Source organism: Carlito syrichta, unplaced genomic scaffold (genome assembly GCF_000164805.1).
Source record: "Carlito syrichta isolate Samal-C Ts95f unplaced genomic scaffold, Tarsius_syrichta-2.0.1 Scaffold313424, whole genome shotgun sequence".
Classification (NCBI taxonomy): Eukaryota; Metazoa; Chordata; class Mammalia; order Primates; family Tarsiidae; genus Carlito; species Carlito syrichta.
This window is the reverse complement of record NW_007257520.1, coordinates 69,952-96,595: the sequence shown is the minus strand read 5'-3', so window position 1 is coordinate 96,595 and position 26,644 is coordinate 69,952. Positions and strand designations below refer to the sequence as shown.

At 35.9% G+C, this 26,644-nt stretch overlaps 1 protein-coding gene across 1 annotated transcript in view; it reads left to right on the top strand.

Annotated features, from left to right (window-relative positions):
• F13A1 (coagulation factor XIII A chain) overlaps positions 1-26,644 on the top strand; it is a 148,346-nt gene that overhangs the window by 54,967 nt on the left and 66,735 nt on the right. The window contains exons 5-6 of the mRNA XM_008070448.2: positions 5,922-6,040; positions 7,760-7,867. Of these exons, the coding sequence (XP_008068639.1) occupies positions 5,922-6,040; positions 7,760-7,867 (227 nt within the window). The remainder of the gene's footprint in view (positions 1-5,921; positions 6,041-7,759; positions 7,868-26,644) is intronic.

Here is a 26,644-nt window from a genome sequence, read left to right as displayed (position 1 = left end):
TTTCTCAGCCCACGATTTCTCTTTTAACTACCCCACTAATCCCACCAGAGGAACAGTAAAATAAATGAGGTCATTATTCTTTACTACTTGCCTCTTGTAAATTGTTAGTCAGCCTGGAAGGGTGGTTATTTATGAGGCATTTTTAAGGTCTGTTCTAGTGACAGAGCTGCTCTGGGGCAGTGGATACTGTGTCACATTCACCAGTGAAGCCATGTGTAATCTGTTTTCCTCTGGAGTTTCATTGTAGTGGTGGTTGTTGCCAGAGGTTACTTAGGATGAAAAAGTTGTCAGAAGGTCTGTGGTGCTAATACTTCAACTCTGTGAGCTAAATAGACCTTTCTTCTCTTCTCAGTCCTCATGTAGTTGAAAAACATAGCTTCTAACCCCCACACTTAGGCATATGCACACACACACACACACACACACACACACCCCTACCTCCTAATAGTCTAACTTGTCATGTTTCTAGAACAGTGAGTTTTTTGTTAGCTTGTTTTTCCTATTAGTAGATTTCTTCATTTTACTAAATGGAGAACCTGCTTCCCTCTAAAACTAGTAGAACGCCACTACTCCTCTGAAACTCACCAAAAATTTAAAGCCAAACAAAAACACCACCAAAAGCCATCAACAAAAATCTCCAGAGGCAAATGATTAAATATTCCTATTTTTGTTAGCCTTTCAAACATAGGGAGTTTTTCTGAGTTTCCATAGTGATATAAAAAAATTTTTTAACCTAGTTTTGGAAAACTATATTTTAAAGCGACAGATCTGTATAAAAATGGGAAATAAAGTACTTCTTTCCACCTTCAATCTTCTTTTAAAATCATAAATAAATTTAAAATTAAAATCGAGGCTTCCCATTTGACTTCCTTGCCTTGTTGTGGATTCATGATTATGCCTGCCTGTGTGAGGTGAGATTTAATTTAACCACTGTAAGGAAGAGGGTGGCCTAGTCTTGAGCTACAGAACTCCTCTCTATTCATGGTTTACCACCTAAATTTATAACTTCCCATCAATACTAACCCAATGCCTAAAATAAATCCTTCATTCTCCTGGACTTTATTCCCACTCTGTAAGTTCCAGGCATTGTCTATGTCTTTTATTCTTTCACTGGACATTTATTGATTTCTTACCATGTTCCAAGGCATGGTGCTAGGGGCTGGGGACACAGTGACCTTATCCCTTGGACTCCCTATTGGGAGTCAGCTTAATATTCAAATCCTGACTTCACATCCCACTAGCAGTATTGCCTTGAGAAAGTTACTTTGCTTCTCTCTGCCCCAGTTTCCTCATCTATGAAATGAGGATACCTTCCTCATATTCCCAGGAGATTCCTGGGGATACCTTATATATGTTAATAAGTTAATTTGTCTGTATACAGCCCCTAGAAAGTTCCTAGTACATAGTAAATACTAAACACATGCTTGTTCAGTAAATAATTACATTAAACGACAATGTTCATGCAGTGGAATAAATGTTACTCCAGCATCCATAGGCCACTGAAGGAACAAGGTTTAATTTGATCTGTACTGGGGAAAAAGTGGTTCAAGGAGACTTAAAGAAGGAGAAAAAGTTATGTTTATATGATATTTAATAGGGACATTGATGATAAAAACGAGCACAACCTTACTGCTCTTGAAGAAAAAAACGAATACATAAAAGTTGGAATTGTTAACCTCTTATTAAATAAGTAGCTTCACTTAAATGCAAGTTTATTTAAAAATAACTTTTTCTGATGGCAAAAGTCTTATTATAGAAGTAAAAAATAATAAAAGCATAAAATAATTCATATATTACAAATCAGAGACACTAGTTGTTAACATGTTGTTGTCTTTCCATCCACTTAAAGTATTTTGAGTGACTTTCATTTAAATTGACAATTGATTGTATTGTTCCTTTCAAATATATACACATGTACACATACATATGGTAAAAAGTGAACTTTCTTTTTCACCAACCTTCCAATTGCAGAGAATCCCAAGAGAAAACCATCTTTAACGTCTATATGGTTACAGATATTTTGCTATCATTTTGCATATTAATATCCATATATACATCTATGGGGTTTGAATTTTTCAACCATAAATGAGATGGTGTTATATATGTTGCTCTGTACCTAACTTCTCACACAGTATATTTTGGAGAATTTTCTAGATCAGAACATACATTTTTTTTTTTAATGACTGCTTGGTATGATTATACTATAATTGATTTGGTCTTTTGTTTACAACTATTTGGGTTGTTTCCCATTTCATTAGAGCTTATTATGCAATATTGAATGTTGCACATACATTTGCAAATATGCAAATATGCTTCTGCAAAATAGATAACCTAGTAATACCATTGTTTGGTCAATATGAATTCATATTTTAAATTTGCATAGATACTGCCAAATTACCCTTTTAAGAGGTTGCAGTATTTCATAATATAGCTGTAGTATATAGTAGTATTCATTTCTTCACATCCTCATCGGTACTAGGTGTTACCATTTGTTTTTGTATTTGCCAATATGGTAGACAAATTATTTTATTTAATTGCTATTTCATGGTTATTTTAGTTTGTATGTCTCTAGTTGAGCATTTTTAGTGTATTTATTGAATTTTATATTTCTCTACTCAATCATATTTGGAACATGTTAGGTTAGGTAAGTCAAGAATTGGCAGGAAGAGACACAAATGCATCTCTTAAATCTATGGATACATTTTGTATATGATGAGAGAAAGTATTACTGACTTTTTTTCCTCACACAGATAGCCAGTTGTCAAAATACCATATATTGATCAGCCCTATTATTATCCATTGATTTTTAAGTGCCATCTTTAGTACACCCTAAGATCTAATATACATCTAGCTCCATCCATATATTTGTCTGTTACTGTGTAATGTCACTTTTAATTATAGCTTAGTTTCAGTTAGCTATAATCACTGTAATGCTACATAGGAAAGACTCAGAAAATCTTAGTGACATACAACAATAAACATTATTCTCGTGGACCTGTGGCTTGGTTGGGGTTGGACCACCTAAACTAAGCTTCTATGTCAAACTCTGCTTCAGGTGGGAACAGCTGGTGAGAATTTCCCTCTCCCTGTGTGTTGTGGAGACCCTCTGCTCTGGGGACTCTCATCTTCCTTTGGCAGTGGGCTTGCAGGCATATTTTTCTTCTGGTAGTAGCAGAGTTGTAAGAGCACATGCTCAGCTATGCAAGCACCTTTCAAACTCCTGTTTGCATTGCTTCTACTAACACTGCATTAACCAGAGTAAGCCCCAAATCAAGAGGAGATATTCCATGTTTAAAGGGAAACACTACTAATTATATGGCAGTGCTCATAGATACAAGAAAGTATAAATTGGGGGGTGAGTTCCTCAGTTTTTCTTGTATCAACATTTTACTGTTCAACTTTTTTCCCCCCACATTGTTTCTTCCAGATAAACTTTTGAATCAGAATACAGAGTTCTAAAAACTCTGAGTGGAATTTTGATTGGATTCATACTGACCATAATTTGGGTAGGATTTTTATCTTTACAATATTGAATTTTTACATCTGATTAGAAACATTGTGTTTGCTTTTGTTTATTTGAGTTTTCTTTTATGACTTTGACAAAGTTTATTTTTATTATGAACATTTGTACACAAACCCAAAAGTAAAAATAATAATACAATGAATACTTTATTTATTTACGACTCCCAGATTCAAGAGTTATCAAGATTTTGCCACATTTGCTTTATCTATTCTTCTTTCTCTTATTTTTTGCTTTAGTATTTCCAAAAAAAATTCCAATCATCATGTTGTTTTGCCCCTACATATGTTAGTGTGCATTTTTCAAGAATAGACACATATACAGTGTACACAAATATGTATATATATATGAGGGGGATCCCCCCAAGACAGAATTTATTTATAAAAATTGTGTATTTACTTTTGCATATTTAAACTTCAGTCACCTTCAAACTATTCTTTGTTTGATGCAATACACCTATCAAGATGCATTTATCACTGCTCAAAACTGGCCAATTTTGATGCCTTTTAGTGTTTCTGCTGTTTTTTGTTTCACCTCTTCCACATCAGCAAAACGTTTCCTTTTGAGGACTTTTTCCATCTCGGGAAACTAAAAACAAAGGCAATCGGAGTGAGATCAAGTGAATGGGGAGCGTGGAGAACAGAGTCATGCCGGCTTTGGTCAAAAACTGCTGAACACTCAGCGCAGTGTGGGCAGGTACGCTCGCAAATTACCCACTGTGCAATGGGCAAATGTATTAAAAGACCCTCAAAAAAGAAATTAACTGAAGCCCAATTCAGCCTCTCACAACAACGATAACTGGTCCACTGATGCTGATGGGTTCTTGGAACACTTACCTAATAGGGGAAACCTATACTACAAGGGGCTTGCCCTCCAAAAAATAATTCTTTTTTTTTAGGGGTCCTCTCATATATATAGGTTTGTTTTTTTGTGTGTGTATAGTTATATCAGCTAATAAAAATCAACAAGAGTTCCATGGTATTATCTAATGACCTGTCTTTAATCAAATTTTTCCAGTGTCTACAAAATTTCTTTTTAGTATGTTTGAATTAAGGTCTGTCAATTAAATTTGGTTGCTATGTCCCTTAAATATTTTACTCTAGAGCATTCCTTTTCATTAATTTTTTTCATACCATGAACTTGTTGCTGAAACTGAGTCCTTTTTATGTAGAACTTTCCATATTCTGAATTTTGCTGATTCCATCCCCTGGCATCATCAAATATGCTTTTCTAACCACTGTGGCATCTGCCTGCCTGTTTGTTTGTTTGTTTGTTTGTTTGTTTTGCTACTGTAGTATCTTCTGTTAAGCAGTTAGATCTAGAGACTCAATTAGATTCATCTTCAAGTGTTTTTAGTAGGGGTTAGGGAAGGAAGAAAAAAAATACTTTATAATTCATGCTGTGTGCTTCCCAGAACATTCATCCTAGCAGGAGATGCATATATTTAGAATTATCAATAGGATCAGATTTTATCTGTCTCATTCATTCATTATGAAGCACCCCTCTTAACTAATTATTTCCGGCTCAATCCATTATTTCATTAGGGATTGCAAAATAATACTATTCTATTTCTACCATTCCTTCTGAAATTAGCATCAATTAGTTTGTTACCTTGAAGTAGAATTCATATAAGAAAGTCTGAATACCTGTTCCAAACACACAAATTTATCTGAGTGTGCTTCACACTTGTAGGGTCCTGCCAGTGTTAAAGATGCTGTGTGACTCCCACACTGGTCCTGGGAATCAGTATCAGACTGATGACGAGGTCGGTAGATGGGGAGCATGGCCTTCCTGAGAGTATAGCTACAGGGAAAAAAGTCCTTGCCATGAAAGGGAAGCTGGCTGGGCACACACATCTACCAGCACATCCACATTATTTTTCATTACAAAGAGACAACCTATAGCCTCCCTATTCCTGCCAGTAATGGGCCATGAACCAGATGTGACAAATAATGCTGCTGCCTTCTCATGTGCCCCAGATTTGTTTTAAAAATCATTTTTCAATTCAGCTAATGTTCTGTTCACACTAAAAGGATGGAAATTATTTTTTGATCTGTGTTAGAGATCTGCATTAGCATCATAGAACTCTGATTCGGAAACTACTGATGCACCAGAATCATAAAATGTTTAATGAGACATATCAATTTAATTATGCTTCTTGGAACGCAAAGAGCCAAAATTTGTCAGAATTTTGCTGACAAATGTCATCATTTGCAGACTGATCTTTGGCGCTGATTATGTTCACCATTGATAAAAAATATTGGGAAATGAGCTGTGCTTATTGAGACAAAAGGCATTTTTTGTTTAATTGACTCAGTTGCAGTTTAAGGACAAAAAAGCTTGCAAGTATGTGGAAACAGTCTGGTTTGGTAATGGTCATTATGTTTAAATCCTGATGCAGAAGATGCTGTGTATCTGGATGATGAGAAAGAAAGAGAAGAGTACGTGCTGAATGACATAGGGGTAATTTTTTACGGAGATGTTAGTGACATCAAGAATAGAAGCTGGAGCTATGGTCAGGTGAGCTGTTTAAAATTTGTCATTGTCAAGGACATTTTTACTTAATATTTTTGTCATATGTTTCCCTGTGGGGTACTATATATCGATATTAGACAAGCACAATTTCCTGCTTTTCAGGAACTGAGACTCCAAGGCAGAGAGCATAGGAGTAGAGACTTATAAAGACAACTGCATAATTTATTAGCTGAAACCACATATCTGTGGTTATTACAATGTTACCAAGAGGAGAGATTCTATGGATAATGTGGCATTCTACTGAGAAATGCTTTGGCATCTTAGTACAGTGAAATCTCATTAGCTCAACCTGGAATGGACTGAAGTTTTCTTTTTCTCATAAAAAAGATATTTTGATAATGATGCAAAGAATGCTGCAAGGTGTGTGACCAACTCAAAGAAGTAACTTTTATTTTTTTCTCAAAAGGTGTTAGCCTAGGATACTGTTAATTAGAAAAGAGTGTTACCATTTCATCAAAGGAAGGCCCATTGGGCTTTTTCATAGAAACATTTTATCAGCTGCAAACTCAAGTTACTGTCTAGATATAAAGTACCAAATGGTATTTCTTTAAAATGTTCAATAATTTAAACTATTTCAGTGTGCTATCTTTAACAGTGGAGCAAATGAATGATATTTTACCATTTTCCCATAAATGAATGCATTTCCTGTGACTAAAAATGATTTTCAAGTAGCAACCTGAGAGGAGGTAAACATGTCATTTCTCAGGAGTTTTGGCTGGGGTGCTAGAATTGTGCATCATTGTTCTGAGTATCCAGGGAAGAAATTTCACAGACTCTTGGTTATACCAAGTCACATGATACTTTATTGGCTCCAGGTGCCTTGATGTGACATCCATATGAGCTCGCCCTGTGTCCCTCACCCATGGCTCCAGCCTGGCCTTGGAACCCATGTGATCTTGCCTATCTGGATTTGTGACCAGCTTCTTTACCCTGAATCCTGAGATTCCCATGCCCAGTGCTCAGGCTTGCCCACCTGCATTTCTGAGAAACTGCTTAATGTCCACTCAGGCCATTTTATTACTATTTGGCCTTTATCCTTTTTTAAAGAAAATTCTGGTATTGTCTGTGGCTAGCAGTTATTTCTGAGGAAATTGAACTAGTACCAGTCTCTTCCCTTGATAGTGTAATCTACTTTCTCTGGGCCTTTCTGCCTTCTCCTTGTCCTGAGTTCCACCTTGTCTCAGAAGAGGAGAAACCTTAGAGGGATAGTCACTACATGAGTTCTCCTACTATTTGGGGTGCAGGGCAAATAGGTCTGAAGTACCTTCTGTGGCGCACCTGAGAACCCTTTATTTTTGAGATCTGTGAGGACTTATGTTACTTTCAAGGACTTGAGGCTTTGGCCTGACTTTGGAAATCATTCATTTCTTCGCCTTGGGCTCTGGAGCCAATGTGTTGGAGAGATCTTTTAAATTAACTTGTACTGTTTTCTAAAGAACTTCAAGTCAGTTCATGATCCCGAAATACATCAGCTCTCTAGGAGTTTCTGACTTGCTTTTGTGTTCTTATTCACTTTACTGAAAAATAAAAGAGGATGTTTCCTTCCTTCCACTTTAATATTTCACACTAAAGATTATGGGAGATTACATTATAGGAAATATACTTTTCTAGACATTACAGTGCAGTTTCATTTTATTTTTCTTCAGAGAATATCCTATTTGCTGAGTGGAAATTAAGCAGTTTCTCATTTTTCCCCCCAAATAGTTTGAAGATGGCATCCTGGACACTTGCCTATATGTGATGGACAAAGCACAAATGGACCTTTCTGGTAGAGGGAATCCTATCAAAGTCAGCCGCGTGGGGTCTGCCATGGTAAGCCACAACAACTGATTACTGAAAATGATTATATATGTCATTTGCCTCAGTATAGATGCCAGTTCATTAAGAGCTATTGAAATAATTACTTACATTTAATAAACTTTTACTTGTAAAATCCTTGCTCATAGTATCTCTTAAAATTCTCTGAGCTTGTCATGTGCTATAAAACAACATTCTCATCTCAATTCTGTGTTTCTTTGGCTTCGGACAAATAGTGATAAATCTCATGTACTATAGGCTGGTTATTCTAAAGAACCTCTTGCCTAGTGATGAGGAGTGATCATGACAAAAATGTCAGTAACTTTAATCAAACAACCAATCAGCCAAACATCAAGGAGCACAGGAGACAGGCAAGGCACAGCTTTTCTCCATTTTCACACTGATAGTAAGAGTTAGGAAAAGAACGACTTGATCTAATCCTAGCTCCTGTTACAGTAACACGTCACTGTAGTTTTTTATCACTTATAACATGGGTACTGATTCAACTCAGTAATGTGTGAGGTAAGTAGGGCAGGCATTACTCATACCCTTTTACAAGTTAGGACAAAGGGTGATGACAGTATGCTAGTGACAAAGCCTCAGCTGGAACCCAGGTCTGCTGATTTCAGATCTAGACATTTTCTGCTTCCCATGCCATTTTCTGTGGGAGATCCTGAAACTTCTCTGAAAATGAAGAGCTCCTACAGTGGAACAGCCTCCTGAGAGAGGAGAGAAAATTCCCACGAATGGAAAGATGGGATCAGGCATGTGACGTGAATTAATTGGGGTGCCTAGGTTCTATTGCGCTGATATACCCAGCACAGAAAGCCAGTCCTCGGTGCAGAAAAGTATATCAAATCCAGCTTAATAATAGAATATTCCTAAAGAAACGTTAACCTAGCTGGTATTTCATACAAAGAGGAAAAAAAATCCTTATATTACCAATTTCTTTCAGTTTTCTAAAAAATTCTCTTTGGAAGAATTTTATGTTTGCGTTTAGATTAATTAACTTTTGAATTAGATCTTTTTAGTTAAACAAAATCAATATTGTGAATATAATATTAGACCAATAATTATATGAAATATAATTTCTGGTTAGCCTTTAAGAAGGGTTGTTGTTTTCATTTTATTAATGACTAAGCTACATTTACATTTAGGAAACAGCAGAGCTTAAGAAGTAAAAGTAGAAACTAATATCTCAAAGCAGTTTTGTTTTCTGTTAGTTTATGTTGTGTAATGAAAAGACAATGAATTCTAAAGATTTGGGAATCTCTTTGTAAGAATCATTTATAACAACATGTATTAGACCTACAGTCAATCATTATTTTTCCTGTTTGACAGACAAGATTTCCTTTTTTTCTTCTTTTCTGAAGTTACCATGATAAGTTTACAATGAGAAGAAAAACAATAGCTAGCAGTGGCTAAATATAAACTAATTCCTTCTTAAGCATTCTGAAATGGCACACTCATCAGTCTAAGCTTACTTGCACATTGTATTTTTACTAATCCAGAAGTCAGAAATCACTGCCTAATACAAGCCAATGCAAGAGGGAAGCAAATGTGAAGTAGCTAACCTAAGGCTGTCTGTAAGCACCTGGCCAAACAAACTGTTGTGTTGAACAAGCACATACTCCTAATGCAAATTGCCTCAAAATTTATTAATAGTAGAAAGCCCACAAAGTTTTAATTTTGAAAACATATATCCTGGTTGATTTAGAACTAGACAGAGAGAGTCTATTTGGGGAATGGTTTGGTTTGGGTTTTTGGTATCTCTTTAGAGGGGCAGACCGTAGGTGTTAAGGGGCAGAAGGCCTGCCTAGGGGTATTTTGAGCAGTATCTCTATTTTCATCACACCATTGTTTGCATCTACAAAGTGGTGATTGTTTTCAAACCCCTTTCACCTCTATTATCTCCTTTGAATCTTAAAGTAGCTCTGTGAGTCCTTCCAAAGTTATTCAGGTTTAATAATTTTAAAAACTAAAAATACTGAACCTCCAAAAATCAGTTAAAAAAAAAGACGACACTTAGGGAAAAAATATCAACTGTTCTATGGTCATTCAGGCAGTTACCCTCCTATTTGCAAATCCTGGATATCTACTGTGAAATTTCAGAGGACAGCTAAAGAAGAAAGAAAGAAAAAAACGATATTTACCTTAAAATATAAAAAGGTATGTTTAGAGAACTCAAAAGAAAATATTTTGAAGTTGCAAGAGTCTAGCCAGGACCCTGATTTCCAGGTAGATGGGGCTGTGTGTGTTTTCTCTGGGTGGTCCAGGCCTCAGGTGGAACAGAGGCTGATGCATGGTTGTTTTCTGAATTTCTCTCAAACACCTCTCCAGCCTAGTCACTGTGGCTAGAAATTCCTTGTGCAGGATACAAATGTCAGAACAGGGGTAAGTGTGACATGCAAATTCTCCAGAAGGGGTAATACACTGACTTTAGTTCATGCCGAGATGGCAGTGAAGGAAGGCAGAACTACCCTGAGAGCGATTGTTGCCAGGAGAGAGGGATGAGCAGCCCAGCCCCTTGCCAGGTATCTGAAAAGGATAGAGTTGAGTGAGAACAAGGACTCGGAGCATGTGACAAATTTGCTTAAGGTTAAGGTCAAGTCTGGCACTGAAGGTTGAAGGTTTATAAGGAGTTTGCAAGAAACAGGTAGGTGAATGATGATAAAAAAGAAAAAAAAGCATAGGAAACCCAGGTTGCGCAACATTCTAATGATATTAATAGCATGAATCTGAATTTTAAGTGCATAATCACCAGATTAAAATATATATTTATTGTCCAGTGCATATGACCTTGAATAATTATGTATTTGTGGGTCAATGCTGTGCAATGTAGAACGTTTAGCAGCTTTCTTAGACTCTACCCAGGACAAGTACAACATTTCCCCCACCAGTTGGGACAATCAAAAATGTTTCTAGATATTGCTTAGTGTCCCCTGGGGGGAAAATCACCCTTCGTGAGGACCACCACACTAAAGCCCTCTGTGACTCAGTTTGCTTGCCCAGGGGATATAAGTAACACTCTTTTCTTGTCTATATAGAGAATCTGTCTTCTTAACTCATACAAAACCTACTGGTTTTCATTCCTCCACTGAAGAAAAAGTGGAGGCAGCATCACATAGGAAGAGACTCAGCCCATGTCAAGAGATAGGACCTTGGTTCTAGTTTGCTATTAACTCACTGTGTGACCCAAGGTAAACAACTAACCTCTCCTGGCCTCCCATCCTCATCTTTAAAACAAAATTTTGTCTCTGAGCTCAAACCACATTTGTTATTCCCAGTGGCAGCAAAAATATTCTTTTATTCTTCAAAGCAGTACTCTTTTTTTCATCTATTTTTTTCCTTTATAAATTCAGTATCTTCCCTTGTTCTTATTTTGAATTGCTGTTATTTTACTTTGATGTGAAAGTAAGAAAAGTTATGACAACCTGAACAGCCTTGGGCTATTGGACTTTCCCAGGAGAAAGAAAGTCCAAAACTCCTGTATTCTCATCGTCTGGGGATTAGGCCTGAGATGTTATAACCTTACATAAGCTAACTTTTATTTAGACTCTTCTAAATACTGTGTGGTGCGTTTTCCCAAAGTTATACTACAGATTGATTTGAGAGAAGGCTGGGGCGGGGGGGAGAAGAAGAAATTAGAAAAAAGAAAAAACTTGCCTGAAGTTATACTTCCTCTTTTAAATTACATTGCTTGATTGCTGTTTTCCTTCCACTGCATTTCTGATGTGACAGTTCCCACCAGGAAAATTGCCAGGAGCTGTGCCAGAAAAAGTTAAGAAGGATGCCTTGTGCCATCTGAAAACTTACTTCATTCACATGGTATTAATAAAGCATTTCACTGCCAGCCCGAAGAAGCCAGACATGGACTCTGAGCTCCCAAACTATAAAAACAGTTGCACATGATGTGTTGTGACAAGGACATCAGGGTCCTGGGGAAAGAGGAGGAATGTGACAATAGTCTGGTATTACTGCTGAGTGGTTACTTGCTCATGCCTGCTTCTACCCCATGACTGTTTGGATCTAGCAGCAACTATGGGCAGAGAACTTCTCCCAAGGAGATGCAGCTGCTGCTGCAGTGCCTGCTGTTACTGCAGATAACTGTTTGCTTGTTCATTGTGATACCCCTGAGTGTATCACCTCCATTCATATTCATTTCTGTGGGTTAAGATGTCATCAATAGAAGATCTGTGCTGGTATGCACCCAGAACCAGCATGTGAAATCAGGAAGACTCTCCAGGGTATTTTCATAGATGGTTCTTACTATTTTGAGGTATGATCCATATATGCCTAGATGTTCAAGGGTTTTTATCAAGAAGAGGTGATGGATTTTAAGAAAAACTTTTTCTGTATCTAATGATATAATAGTGTGGTTTTTGTTTTGACATCTGTTGATGTATTTAATTACATTTATGGTCTTATGAATGTTGAACCAGCCTTGCATCCCAGGAATGAAGCTTACTTGGTTGTGGTGGATGATTTTTGAGATGTGTTGTTGAATCCGGTTTGCTAGGATCTTGTTGAGAATTTTAGCTTCTATGTTCTTCAGGGATATTGGCCTGTAGTTCTCTTTCTTTGTTGGTTCTTTACCTGGTTTGGGTATCAATGTGATGTTAGCTTCATAAAATAATTTGGGGAGAGTTCTATCTTTCTCAATAGCCTGGAATACTTTCAACAGGATTGGTAACAATTCCCCCTTGTATGTTTTGTAGAATTCTGCTGGAAAGCCATCTGGTTCAGGGCTTTTTTATTTGTAGGTAGTTTCTTATGACATAGTCAATTTCCTTGATTGTTATTGGTCTATTTAGGGTCTCAATTTCTTCTTCTTTCAACCTAGCAAGGCTGTGTGATGTCAGAAAGTCCTCCATTTCCTCTAGGTTTTCCAGTTTGTTTTCATACAAGTGTACATAGTAGTCTCTGATAATCTTTTGTATTTCCTCAGGGTCAGATGTGACTTCATCTTTTGTGTTTCTGATTGTGTTTATTGGGGCTTTTTTTCTCTTGTTTATCCTTTCAACGAACCTGCTTTCTGTTTCTTTTTTTGTTTTTTTTTTTTTGTATTATCTTTTTGTCTTCTATGTCCCAGATTTGGGCTTTTATTTTGGTGATCTGGATTCTTCTGCTGAAGTTGAAGTTAGGGTTTTGATGGTCTTGCTTTTCCACCTTCCTTAGGTGACTTGTTAGGCTGTTAACTTGTGATCTTTCCATTTTCCACATGTGCATTTGTAGAGACATGAATTCCCCTCTTACTACTGCTTTTATGGCATCCCAGAGATTTTGGTAAGATGTTTCTTCATTTTCATTTGTTTCCAGGATTCCTTTAATTTTTGCTTTGATTTCAGTGTTGACCCAGTAGTTGTTAAGCATCATGCTGTTTAGTGTCCATGTCTTTGTGGGTTTTGGGGGAACTTTGTTGGTGTTGATATTTATTTTTATTCCACTGTGGTCTGAGAAGCTGCATGGCAAAATTTCAATTTTATGAATTTTGTTTATGCTTGTTTTATGGCCAAGGATGTGATCTTCTTAGAGTACATTCCATCTGGTGATGAGTAGAATGAATTTTCTATGGTCATTGGGTGGAGTGTCTGTAGGCATCAATTAAGTCTATTCGGTCAAGAGTCACATGAGGTTCCAGATCTCCTTGTTGATTTTTTGTCCTGATGATCAGTCTAGGGTTGTGAGCGGGGTATTAAAGTCCCCAAATATGATAGTGTTAGAGTTAATATCTTTTTTAAGTTTGCCTAGAAGCTGCTTTATGAAAGTTGGTGCTCTTATGTTGGGTGCATATATGTTTAGGATGGATATTTATTGTTGATGGATTGAACCTTTTATCATTATATATTGACCTTATGTATCTTTTAAAATTTTTGATAGCTTAAAGGGTATTTTGTCTGGTATTAAGATCATAACTCCAGCTTCTTTTGTGTTCCGTTGGCCTGAAATTTTGCTTCCCATCCTTTTACTTCGAGTCTGTGAGTGTCCTTTCTAGTGAGATGAGTTCTTGGAGACAATATATTGTTGCCTCATGATATTTTATCCATTTTGCCATTCTATGTCTTTTCGGTGGTGCATTTAGTCCATTCATATTCAGGCTAATTATTGAAATGTGAGAGTTTATCCCTATCATAAGGTTCTTTTTTTTTTTTTTTTTGAGTTGGAATCTCACTCTGTCACCCAGTGCAGTGCACTGTACTGCACTGCACTTCCGGCCACTGCAGCCTCTACCTGCTGGACTCCAGCTATCCTTCCACCTCAGCCTTCCAAGTAGCTGGAACTACAGGCATGCACTACTGCACCCGGCTAATTTTTTTATTTGTTGTAGAGATGAGGTCTCACCAAGTTGCCCAGGTGGGTCTCAAGCCCACAGGCTCAGGCAATCCACTCACCTCAGCCTCCCAAGGCGCGGGATTACAGGCTGAGCCACCGAGCCCGGCTTATAAGGTTATTATAGAGTTGTTGTTGTTCCTGTTTTTTTGTCTTTCTTTTGATTTTTGGGGTTGATTCATGTGTGTTTTCAATCTTTTTCCTGCACTCTTGACACTGAGGTACAATATTGAACAAAACATAGTTTCTGCCTTCAAAGAACTTACAGTCTAAGAGAGAATACAGACCAGTAAGTAGAAATTTTCAGCATATTATGACAAATTATCTGATGAAAATAAGCATAGGATTGTATGGCTATGCTTGTTTATGGCTAAACATTGGCCTAACATGTGTTGGGCTACTGGATCAAAAGAAAGAATGATGGCTGACACGTGTTGGGCTACTGGATCAAAAGATAGAATGATTGCCCATAGCAATAATAAACCATGCTATTATTCACAGAAATCCTTTTTTCATAGTGAAAATAATATCCAAATAGTCACCAGCACTGGAGAAAAACATAGTAGGTGGTAATTTGCTCCTAGGGATGTGTTTTTGTTTTACAATTCAGAACACATAAAGCTGTCACAAGTAAAGTGTGGTCCATGGGTCCCAACACTTACAGTTACTTGATTCTATAGTGTTTTGAATCAATATAGTAACAAAAAAGGTAACAATGGAAAAATTGGGAAGGTAGGAGAGGAGGAAAAATATCAATACAGTTACATATTTTAAAATTTCAGTGCTGTATACTGTTGCAGCCTGGACTTTCCAGCTTCCCTTGATGTGTACACATTTATTCTTAACCCTGGTCTTTTGCTAATATTGAACCACAATGCCATCATTAATCCCCATTAATACTTTGCTCTGACTGTGCCTTTTGTGAACTAACTCATGATTGAATGTTTTTAACCAATCAATGTTCAATGTACTCTTTAGTGTTATAAAAAAAAAAATCTTGAGCTCCAGCTAGTAAATCAAACTGACCAAAACTGGGGGATAGACCCTGGATTTTCCTAGGGCCCAGCACTGGATGAATGACTATAGACCTTTGAAATGAAATGGACTTCAATGCTTTTGATCCTCAAGCACCTGTGATTCTATAGATAAAATTAAAAAATAAAGTTATTTTTTCTTTGTCCATCTTTCCTCCCCTTCTTTTTGTACCAGTATTTAGAAATATTTTTTTCTTTCATGAATAAAAAAGACAGTAATGACATCACTATTTTGATATGTTTTCAAGAAACTCCAGAGAGTACTTACTATAAAACCATGGTTTTCATTTTTCTCCAGCTGATTACTAGACCATTGTATGGGAAGCTTCGCATTCAGCAAACCTCTTCATGCAATAAATCGAATCACAAATATTCAGATTACAGTTAAAGATTTACTTGTGTTAGAAATTTCATACATGAGTCATCTCAAATGAACTTTAAAATCAGAAATAAATACATGAAGTATATTCCTTGATCATACGGACCAACCACAATGTAGTTCCATAGTAGTTTTTTTAAATTTGCAAAGCAATATCTAACTGCTCTTTTGGTTTACAAAGCAGATGAAGTCCCTTTTCTTGGAGTGAACTGTCATAGAAAAATCTGGGGACCCAACTTCTCAATGACCATTTTTAAATGAAATTTGAAACCACTGAGGAACTTTTTCACATTTACCTGTATTGATCTTATTTTTTTTGCAAAATTGTATCTATCAAAAAAGCATGATTACATAACAATAATTTGTTTCCACATTCTTGTGCCAGATTTATCTAACTGCCAATCAGAACTTCTATGGTGGTGATGGTGGTGGTACTTATCACTACCAGATCATCAGTGCAACCACACTGAATACGATTCAGTGCCACTTTTGTGAAGGTAAAGATACATACAACTTCCTTTTGGTATTTTCAAAGAGTAATCGTTACACATCTTCATTACTGACTTGTAGATATCTAGAGATCAAAATCCCCAGACTGGTGATCATTGTCAGAAGTAGGCTCTATGATAGATTTGAGTCCCAATTCATAGTTCTGGGTTTCCAACCTTACTGGCTTTTAATTTAAATTTTTACTTTCTTTCTCCATGATTCATATCAGCAATGACATCACTCAGTTGGAGATGGCAGAAAAAAAAAGCAGAGGCCTCTTGATGCTCTTTGTAATCTTTCCAATGGCAGTACATCTCAATCAGTAGGATCTCCCATGGTGGCAACTTTTGGAAAATCTGATTAGTATAATGGAGAATTTTACTATAGTCCAACAAAGTAAAATACTAACTTACCAATTCTAAAATTAGTTTCTTTTTTTTTAACCCATTAAAACTGGAATCAAGGTATTCTTAAGAATGGAAGTAATTTCTATGATTCTGGAACTATCAAGGGAATTCAGTGACGAATGGGAGGTACAGAGTCAGGATAAATCTCTAACACATTTCAAGCTAAACACAATACCATAGGTCATTTATTCACCAGGGTTTTTTTGTTTGTTGAAGATTTTTAACAACTGATAAATATATTAGAAGCAAGTGGGAAAATATAATTTACCTAACAGAAAGTATTTTCATAGCCACTTTTGAGTAATTGCATCCAGTCCATAAATAAACAATGTGCAGATGGAGAGACTGAAGGATCAGGAAGTTAAATAGCTTTATCCAAGGTCACTGGTAGCACCGGAGATGGATCTTAGGTTGCCTGATCCCACTGTTCCACACACAATGTTAAATTTCCCCTGGATTTGTCCTCTACTTGTCCTCTCTCCATATCACATGAGTTTCTTGGGTACAAATATAATGCCTGTTACATGCCCTGTCTGATTCAATCCTTCTCTTTAGGTGGGGGGAATGAGGAACAATGAACTATTTAGACATTATCTTTTTCTCTTATGGCAAAAGCCAGCAATGTAATGAAGTTTCCATTTGTGGGAAAACAGCTTGGTTTCTCAATTATTAAGATTACATTTCTTATGCTTGTTCTCCTCATATTTTTGGAGAAAAACAGACATTTATTACAAGCCATCTCTGGAATGTGATAATCATAGTCAATCTAAATGTCTGCTTTCCCCGAATTGCTTCCTGGAATGAGGTTTCAATGCTGCATCTATTTTGTAATCACACAGGCTATTTCTGAAACACAGGGATGCTTTTCAGCACTCCCTCCAAGCTGTGCAGTCAGCGCTGCTCTTGTCTCCTGGGGGCCAACATCCCCAGGATAGGGGGATAGAAAAGCACAGCACTCAAGGATATACACAGCTTTATGTACTCTGGGTTTCCTTTGTGCCCCTTTTCCTTCCCTTCTCACTTCCCATGGCACCCTTCTCTCTATTTCCTCCTCCTGCTCTGCATTTTTCCCTCTCTCATCCATCTATGCCCTTTATTCAGATATTTTTGGATGCTTGGTGTAAACCAGCCCTACACCATGCAGGAGTGGTATGGCAATTGAAAAAGCAGACAACACACGGAGACCTTGAAATCTCAGTTTCTTTCTCTTTGTCCACATTTGGTTATTTCTCCCATGATTGTCAAGTAGTAAAATACAACTGAGAATCCTCAATTACTAAGGGAGAGGGAGCTAATAATTTCTGGTTAATAGTTATCAAGAAAAATGAGTCTAATTACCCCTGTTAGAGCTTGGGTCATGTATATACACCAAAGTACATTCATATAACAGTAGTTATATACTCCAAAGCATAAATTAAGGCTAGTTCTTTTTTAAGATTCAAGTAAAATGTACATGCAGTAAAAGTCACAGATATTAAATGCACAATTCAATGAGTTTTGATTGAGGTAATCACTATCCCAATCAAAAGATAAAAATTCCCATCAGCCTAAAAATTTCCCTGTGTTTCCGCTAGTCAATTCCCATCCCCTTAGGCAGCTACTTTTCTGATATTTTACAATAGATTAGATTTGTCCTTAAAATTCACATAAATGGATTCATACAGCATAAGTGGAGCTGCTTTCTTTTAGTCAATCAATTATTTTTTGTTTGTTTATTTTTATTTTTTATATATTTTTTATTTCGGTAGCTTTGAGGGTTTCAAATAATTTTTAGTCTGGGTTTTAAGCACACCCACCACCCCTACCTGTGCACATTGTACTCAATAGGTGATTTTGTGTCCTGCCACCCCTCCCCCCACCCCTTCTGAGCCTCCAGTGTCCATTATATCTTTCTCTACATCTTTGCAAATCCATAGTTTAGCTGTAACTTATGAGTGAAAACATGTGGTGTTTGGTTTTCTACTTATAGTCAATCAATTTTGAATGTAATTTTAATTTTTCCTTACTGTTACTGAGAATTTTTTATTGTATTATCTATAATAATTTGTCCATCTATTCATCTATTGATGGACAATCTGAGATGCTTCTAATCTGAAGCTATTATTATTAATGATACTATGAATATTGACGTACAAGTGTTTTGTGTACATGTTTTCATATATCTGGAGTAAATAGCTAAAAGGTGGCATGCTTAGATCAGATAGTATGTATTTAATTTTATAAAAATCTGCTAGTTTTCCAAAGTGGTTGTAGCATTTTACATTCCTTCTAGAAATGTATGAGAGTTCCAGTTTTCCACAACATCACCTGTTCTTGATATTTTCAACTTTGTAAATTTTAAACAATCTAGTGGGCACATAGTGGTATTCACTGTCATTTTAATTTTCATTTTCCTGGTGACTAATGTTGTTAAACACCTTTGTATTCATATATTAGCCATTCACATATCTTTTTTGGTGCAGCATCTTTTCAAGTCTGCCCATTTTTTTATTGGATCATTTGTATTTTTATTATTGAGTTGTAATTGCTCTATGTATATTTTGAATATATGCCATTTGTCAGATATGTATGGAATATATTTTCTCCACACTATGGCTACAAGTTACATTTTCTAAATGGCATATTTTAAGTAACAAAGATTTTTAATTTTATGAAGTCCAATTCTTAAATTGTTTTTTATAGTCATCTCCAGTTATTTACAGGGGTCATGAAGATGTTCTCCTATGTTTTCTTTTTGAAGCATTATAACTTGAGCTTCTACATTCTGATCTGTGATTCATCTTGAGTTATCTCATTTTGTGTGGTGTGAGGTAGGGGCCAAGGTTTATTTTTTTCCTAATTCATCCATCTATTCCAGCATCATTTGTTGAAATGACTGTTGGAAAGACTTTCATTTGTTACAAAGACTATCTTTTGCCCCTTTGAGTTGCCTTGGTAATTTTCTTGAAAATTAAATGACTATATGAGCATGGATCAATTTCTGGACTTTCTATTCTGTTCCGTTGACTTAAATGTCTGTTCTTATATTAATACCATACTATCTTGATTACTGTTTTGCTGCTGTAAATCTTCAAATCAAGTAATCATCCATCTTTGCTTTTCCTTTTTAATATTGTTTTGGTTATTCTAGATCCTTTGCTTTTCTATATAAATTTTATAAACAACTTGTCAATTTCAACAAAATGTCTGTTGTCATCCTTACTAACCCATTGTCTTGATCTAGTAAAGAAATATTTAATGGTGGCCTATACCCATCTTCCAGTGATATCACATTCATTCATTCAACAGATTGAGTACCCACTCTGTGCTAGCCTTGGAAATACAAAGTCAAACAGCATGGTGCCTTTCTTCCTCTGGAAACACAGTCTGGTATTAAAACAGTCTAACCATGGCACAGTGTGAAGTGATAAACAGGAAAACAGTAGTAAATCAGAAGGACAGGTAAAGATTTCCAGAGTGAAACCTGTTGAGTTTTAAAGGATCAATAGGCATTCATCAAGTATAGAAGGGATTTGAGTGTGTAAGGGCATTCCAGGAAGAGAGAATAACATTTCCAGTAGCAACAAGGGAGAAAACAGCTTGTTGTCAAGCCCACCACTATGAGAAGCCAAAGAGATGGTAAATGGCTTTCTATTCCTGTGGATCAAGTGTGTGACCCTGGCTGTTATAAGTGTCATGAAAGCCCAGAAAGGATCAAGGATGAGGAGGCAGGAATGTGGGGAGGGGGGAGATAGAATTACTGCTACCCTATTTCCTTTTCTTTGAAATTTTGCTGGGATGCTTCAACTATTCAGAGTACTTTACTTTCATCTCATCTCTCTTCCTATTCTTACCACATAACTTGGCAAACGGACAAGCAGGCAGAAGAAATAGATCTCTACATTCCCAGGATGATGAATTTCCAAATTTTAATTTTTGAAACTATTCTTTAAAAAAAATTAGTTGAACCAAAATAAATAAGGGAGAAAAAGAAAAGCAGCTATTATTGAAGAGAGGAGATGACTGCAGCCTTTACCAACACTCAGCTCTCTTCAACCCCACCCCTCAACACTATAACCATGGAGATTCTTTGGCAAGATCTTAGAGTGCCATGGAGCACATTTTGACATTACTATAACATTTGCTCCTATGATTAAAATTGGTCATCACCAGACTGTAACTGGGAATTATGGGTCACAAAACCTGGAAAGGATTTTTACAAGGACTAATTTTTCTCCTTCCCAAATTTAACTCTAGTCATTTGAAGCTAGTTCACACGTAACCCAAAATAAAAATTTATATCCAATGTTCCTTGAGAAATTATTATAGGTAAGATTGGGTATTAAACTATTTTCTGAAAGACTTACAGAAATCCTAGTCTTTATGAGAACATAATTTTAACAATAAAATTTAACAGAATATAACAAGCTTATAACGGATAAAAATCATATTATAACAGCCATATAAAAGATGCATACAGAAGAAGAAAAATGCATTTTCATATTTGAAAAGAAGGTGAAAATGTATGAAATGTAAAGGTCTGTGCTATAGGAAATCAAAGACTCTAGAAATGTCACATTTCTTTATTTGTATCAGGTTATAATCATGCCCCAATGACCAAAATTGGATAGAAGTCCAGTATGGATCAAGCTTTAAGACTCTTTGTATCCTTTGAATTATACAGGAGAAATTGCTTTTAAATCATAAATAGTATTATACTATAATGGTAAGTTTAAATTTCAAAGTAATTTAGTTTTTATAGCCTTATTGAAATATATTCGACAATAAAATGCACATATTTAAAATGTAAAATTTGATAATTTCAATATGTATATGTAGACATGAAACCATCACCAAAATCAAAATAATGAATGCCTCTATTACCTTAGCAGTTTCCTCATTGTAAGTTCTCCCTTTAATGACTCCCTGCTTTGTGTACCATCCTCAGGCAATCATTGCTCTCCTTTCTGTGTTTTCCAGATTTTTATATAAATGTAATCATGCAGTCTGTACTCTCTGCCTCTTTATTGAGTTTCAGAATTCATCCACGCTGTCATTTTTATCAGTAGTTCAATCCTCATTATTGCTGGGTAGTAGTCCACTGTGTAGTGGTTCATAACCACTATTTATTTATGCATTTTCGGTTTTTGCCTCTTACAAGTAAAGCTAGAAACATTAATGTAAAAGTCTTTGTATAGATATAAGCTTTATTTCTCTTAGGTAAATATCTAAGAGTGGGATAGATATAAGCTTTATTTCTCTTAGGTAAATATCTAAGAGTGGGATAGCTGGGTCATATGGTAGGTGTATGTGTGTGGGTCTATTTCTGTGTTCTCTTTTGTGTTCCATTGACCTGTTTGTCTGTATTTATGGCAAGTGGTGTCATGCTATTTAATTTTAAAATATTACATTCAATTGTACTCACATTCTATTTAACTTTAAGTTTTATTTGATTGTATTAAATGTTACTTTAATAGGAAAAAACTGAATTGCAATAGAAGAAACTGTTGAACTTCAAATAAATGTTTCTTCACTACAAGAGATATCATTTCCTGATAGGTCTCTCTAAGGTTATTGCAAAATTATAACAACCATTAAAAGAATAAAGCAATTATGTGCTTTAAAATTATATTTTAATTTTAGATGATATCAATTAACTGTGAGAGACCATCACATTGAAATATTAACATTTTCATTCTTCCTCTCCATTTTCCTTCCTACTGTCTAAATTTTTGTAGGGTGATTGTTGTTTTTACATTATCAATTTTAAAATTCATCTGTAATTATAATTCCCAAAGATGCTTAACTTACATGGATTTCTCTCATCACTGAATCTTTTACCACAGAGTCTCTATTCCTGATTCTTTGTTTGACTCATCTCTTTGTTATTTTGATATCATTTTTCAAGTGGTTAGTTATGATGGATACCATAATTCCTGAAATCTTTCAAGTTTGGGAATGTATACTGGTTGCCTTTATATGAGTAAGTTCAAAGCTGCATACCATCATATCTGTTCATAATATGGGGTCAACCTTTCTTTCTTTCAGGACTATGTAAATATTGACTGTCAGTGTTTTGCCACTGTGTGGTATTTTAGAAAAGTCTGAAGGTTATCCCATTCCCTCACTTGTTGCTAATTTGCATTTTATGTCTAAATGACTGAACAATTACTTTTTTATCCTAAGGTACAAATTAATTATAATTTCTAGCCAAGGAGCATTCTGTATCAAATTACCCTGGAATACAAGTTGTTCTTTAAATGTATAGATCCTACTTTTAAGTTAAAAAATGTAAAGTAAAGTTTTCTTATATCATGAATACGTATGTTCTGTTTCATTTATTTGGTTCTCTATTTAAGATGTTAATTATCCTTATGTGGTATTATCTTTGTCTTCCATAACTCTGAAGCTATTCGCTTTTTTCTAAATAAATTATATTTGTCTTTTTCATTAGCACTTTCTCTGATTAACTCAAGCTTTTATTCTATGTAATTAATTTTATTTTTGGCAATATCTATTCTGTTTCTTGTAGTTTATAATTATTATTAGTTCTGTAATGATATGACTTGGTTGCCAATTTGTTTCCTTTGGTCTATGGTCTCCTAAGAAATTGTGAGAAAATTTGTTATGATCCTTAATTTTGTGTTCTTCTATATATGAGTTTTTTCATGATATCTTTCTCTTTCTCTCTCTCTCTCTCTCTCTCCATTCCCCTTTTTCCCTATGCTGCTCCTTTTCCTTTTATTCATACCTATACTCACACAGCTCTTCTTCAGATATTCTATTTGTTCTAATAAATGAAATCCTATCTGTCTTTTCAAAATAAGATTAGTTTAATTTTTCCTCTGAACTACAATTTAAGGCCAATGTTCTTCATTCTATATACTCTGTAGTACTCTAAGAGAGATTGAGGTGGGGAAGGGGGTTTAACTGAGGAGATGGGCAGTCTTTATTAGAGCACTTAGGTTCTACTCTGTCTTTTAAGATTCGCTAAAATTCCCATTTCAGAACCCACTCCCTGTAATTGGTGGTATATCTGATTTCTATGACAGGTATACTCTTGGGTTTTGTATCATTTCCTCATTGTAGTCCCAGAATCTCTACCTTTTTTGAATTACAGATCCTTTTTCATTCATTTCTTCACAGCAATTATGGCCACCATTCTGGTCAGCACAAGAAAAAAATCAGCATTTTAATTCAGTTTGTTTCTTTCTATATTTTGAAATATACATGAAAAATCTCAGGCTTCTGAAAAAATTGATGGTTAGGAACTGAGCAGGCCTCCTCTCTGCTCTGCTCTACTCTATAATCCTCAACTCTTCTTGGCACTGTGTTTTGGAGTTTATTGAATTAGGCTGTGAAGAACTGAGGTTGCTGATCATGACTTTTGGGGGGCTGCTTTTTCATTTTTCCAATACCGTAGGTACTATGGGAGGGAAATTTAGTGCAGCCTTCATGATATTGCATAACACTCCCTGCCCATAGTCTTGGGCCCATATTGTCTACTTGACTACCAGTGACCAAGGCCAAGACGTGTTATTCTGCTACTGCTCACACCATGAGTTCATGATAGGGTGTTACAATAGTCAACTGTGGCATACAAAAGGACCCGTATGCCCTTGATGTATTCTGTCAACATATCTTGTTGTCTAGGAAGGGAGATATTACTTTAACCCTTTACATCTGTCATTAAAAACTTATCTCTTTCAGTGTCTGAGCTCCCCAGAAATCAATGTTCTAATTAGAAAACAGTAGCTAATCTGGCCAAATGCTAATAAATGAGAGTTGTGATTTATCTAGCAACAGGGGAACAGCTCAGCATTAACAATTAAAAGGTCTGTAGAGGAGAGAGCTTTTTTTCCCTCTTACTCTTCCCCTTAGCTGATTGAGTTCAGCTGTATGCTATAAATAACCCTTCTAATTAATGGCTAACAGTTTGAAAATCAGTTATTAGAACCACAGTTTAGGAACCTTTACCTCTGAGATTTATAGAACCTGTTTTATTTCTTAATGATAAGGGAATGGTAATGTGAGTTCAAAGCTGAATCTACCTACCCTCAAAGACCAGACCGCATCATAGCCTACCAAGACACTCTTAGGCTTTATTATAATAGAAACCAGTTTTAAAATAATCAATTCAACAGTAAAGAGAAGTATTGATCATGAATAGAGCTAGAATAGTTGGCTAAACCTTATTGCACACCAGTCATTTCATGAATCTACAAGCTAAAGTCAAAGTTTACATCAAAGGCATGAGTTTGCAATTAGCTGAACAAGGTCTTTTAGAAACCTCCAAAGTATCTTTTTTCTTCATAGAACAAATTAGCTAGATAGTTATTGAAACTCTTTTTCGCTTTAACTTGACTGGATACAGAATCAGAGGGAAAAAAAATAGCATGTCTAAATCAAATCGAATAGTGATCTTCTAGACAGCACTCCCCAGATGGACCCTTTTTGGGAAATGCCACTCAGTGCTAAAGTCTCGCATTCTAACGGAGGCATTGTCATTTGCAGTAGAAGATGCTTGCACATCTTAAGTGTTTTCATCGAGCATTTTCCATTTCTTTCACTATGGTCTACTTACATAATAACCATGCAGAATTCCTGGCAGTTCCCTGAACCTGCCCTGTTATTTTATGATACCAAGGATTTCTTCAAACTGTTTCCACTATGTAGATGACCTTTACTGGCCAGCTTGCATGTCATCTCCTCTACTGAGCTTATTCCCCACACCACCACCACTCTCCAACCTGACTGATTACTCTTGCCTTTGGTGCCCCACTCTACTTGTATGTTGTTCTGCCTTAATACCGATACCAATAACCTTTACTTCCACTACACTGGTTTTCTGCACATCTTTCCCCCAAGGAAAATGTCTTGTTCTTATTCAGATGTGCAATGCTGATTGACTATTCAAGTGATTATTAAATAACTATTGAGCACTAACTCTTAACTAATATTTGCTAGGATTCAGAAAAACATAGATTTTATCACCGTTCACAATGAACTCATGAACCAGTGGGGAAGACAGATTCCTCTACAGTTAAACTCCTTGGTCAGCCAAGGAGAAGTATCTAAATAGGTGCTGAGGTTGAACTGCTAGTTGGTAAAGCAACAAGCACATAAAAATTCATAATATTCTAGTATCTCTTCTGTGGTTTTCATAATCCAAGCACACATACTTTAATCATGTTTCATATTGCCTACTAATGTCTCTTCGGCATAATCTAAGCCTACTCTTCCAAGCTAATATGTACACAAATCACCTGGGGACCTTGGAAAAATGCAGATTCTTATTCAGTGGGTCTTAGAAGGGCCTGAGAGTCTGCATTTCTAATAAGCTCCCAGGAGATGCCACTGTTGCTGGTTCATAGACCAAACTTGAGTAGTAAGGCTCTAAACCATTGTCATGTCAACTATAAAAATTGTTGAAGTGTCACCAGTTTTTGGAAAAACTCCCACTGGTCCCCACTTAGACACTTCTGACTATAATTAAATGTGATGAAAGTTACACCAGGAAAGGTAGATTCAGCAGTGCCCAGAAAAACTGGCAAGATGCCTTGAGACTGATATCTTTTAGCCTTGGTTTTATTGTCTAAACACAAAAGATCTTTGCTCCTGCACTTTCGGTCTACTGCTACTAGATGCATGCAGTCTGTAGGTATAGCAAGTTTTTCCAGGATATTCAAGATTGCCTTTCTCTGCTTAAGTCTCCTCCATATATAAATCATAACATCCTAGGCTTTATGGAAATAGAAATACTTTTTTAACAAAACTATAAAACTTGAATTACTTTAAACAAGCATAAAGAGAATAATTAGGTTAAATTTTTTAAAACGCAATTCTATATGGCTCCAATGAAATTCTATTTTCTTATTAACTCTTAATGGTTCCTATGACAGCATCTGTTAACTTTTTCAATTCATTAGAATCTGCCACTCATCCTAAAAATCAAAACCCATTAGGCCATTAATTTTTCACTTGTCAGTTTTGAGTTCTCCTTCTACCAAGACGAGATTCCCACTGAAACTTTGTACTTTTGCAGATCTTCTTTTGTCATTCTCCAGCACTATTCTGGCTCAAACCAACTACCCTATGTGAATTTTTTCCCAGTCGTGTGAAGAAGAGGTGAAGACTCCTCCTATTTGTTATTCAACTTTACCTTACAATAGTA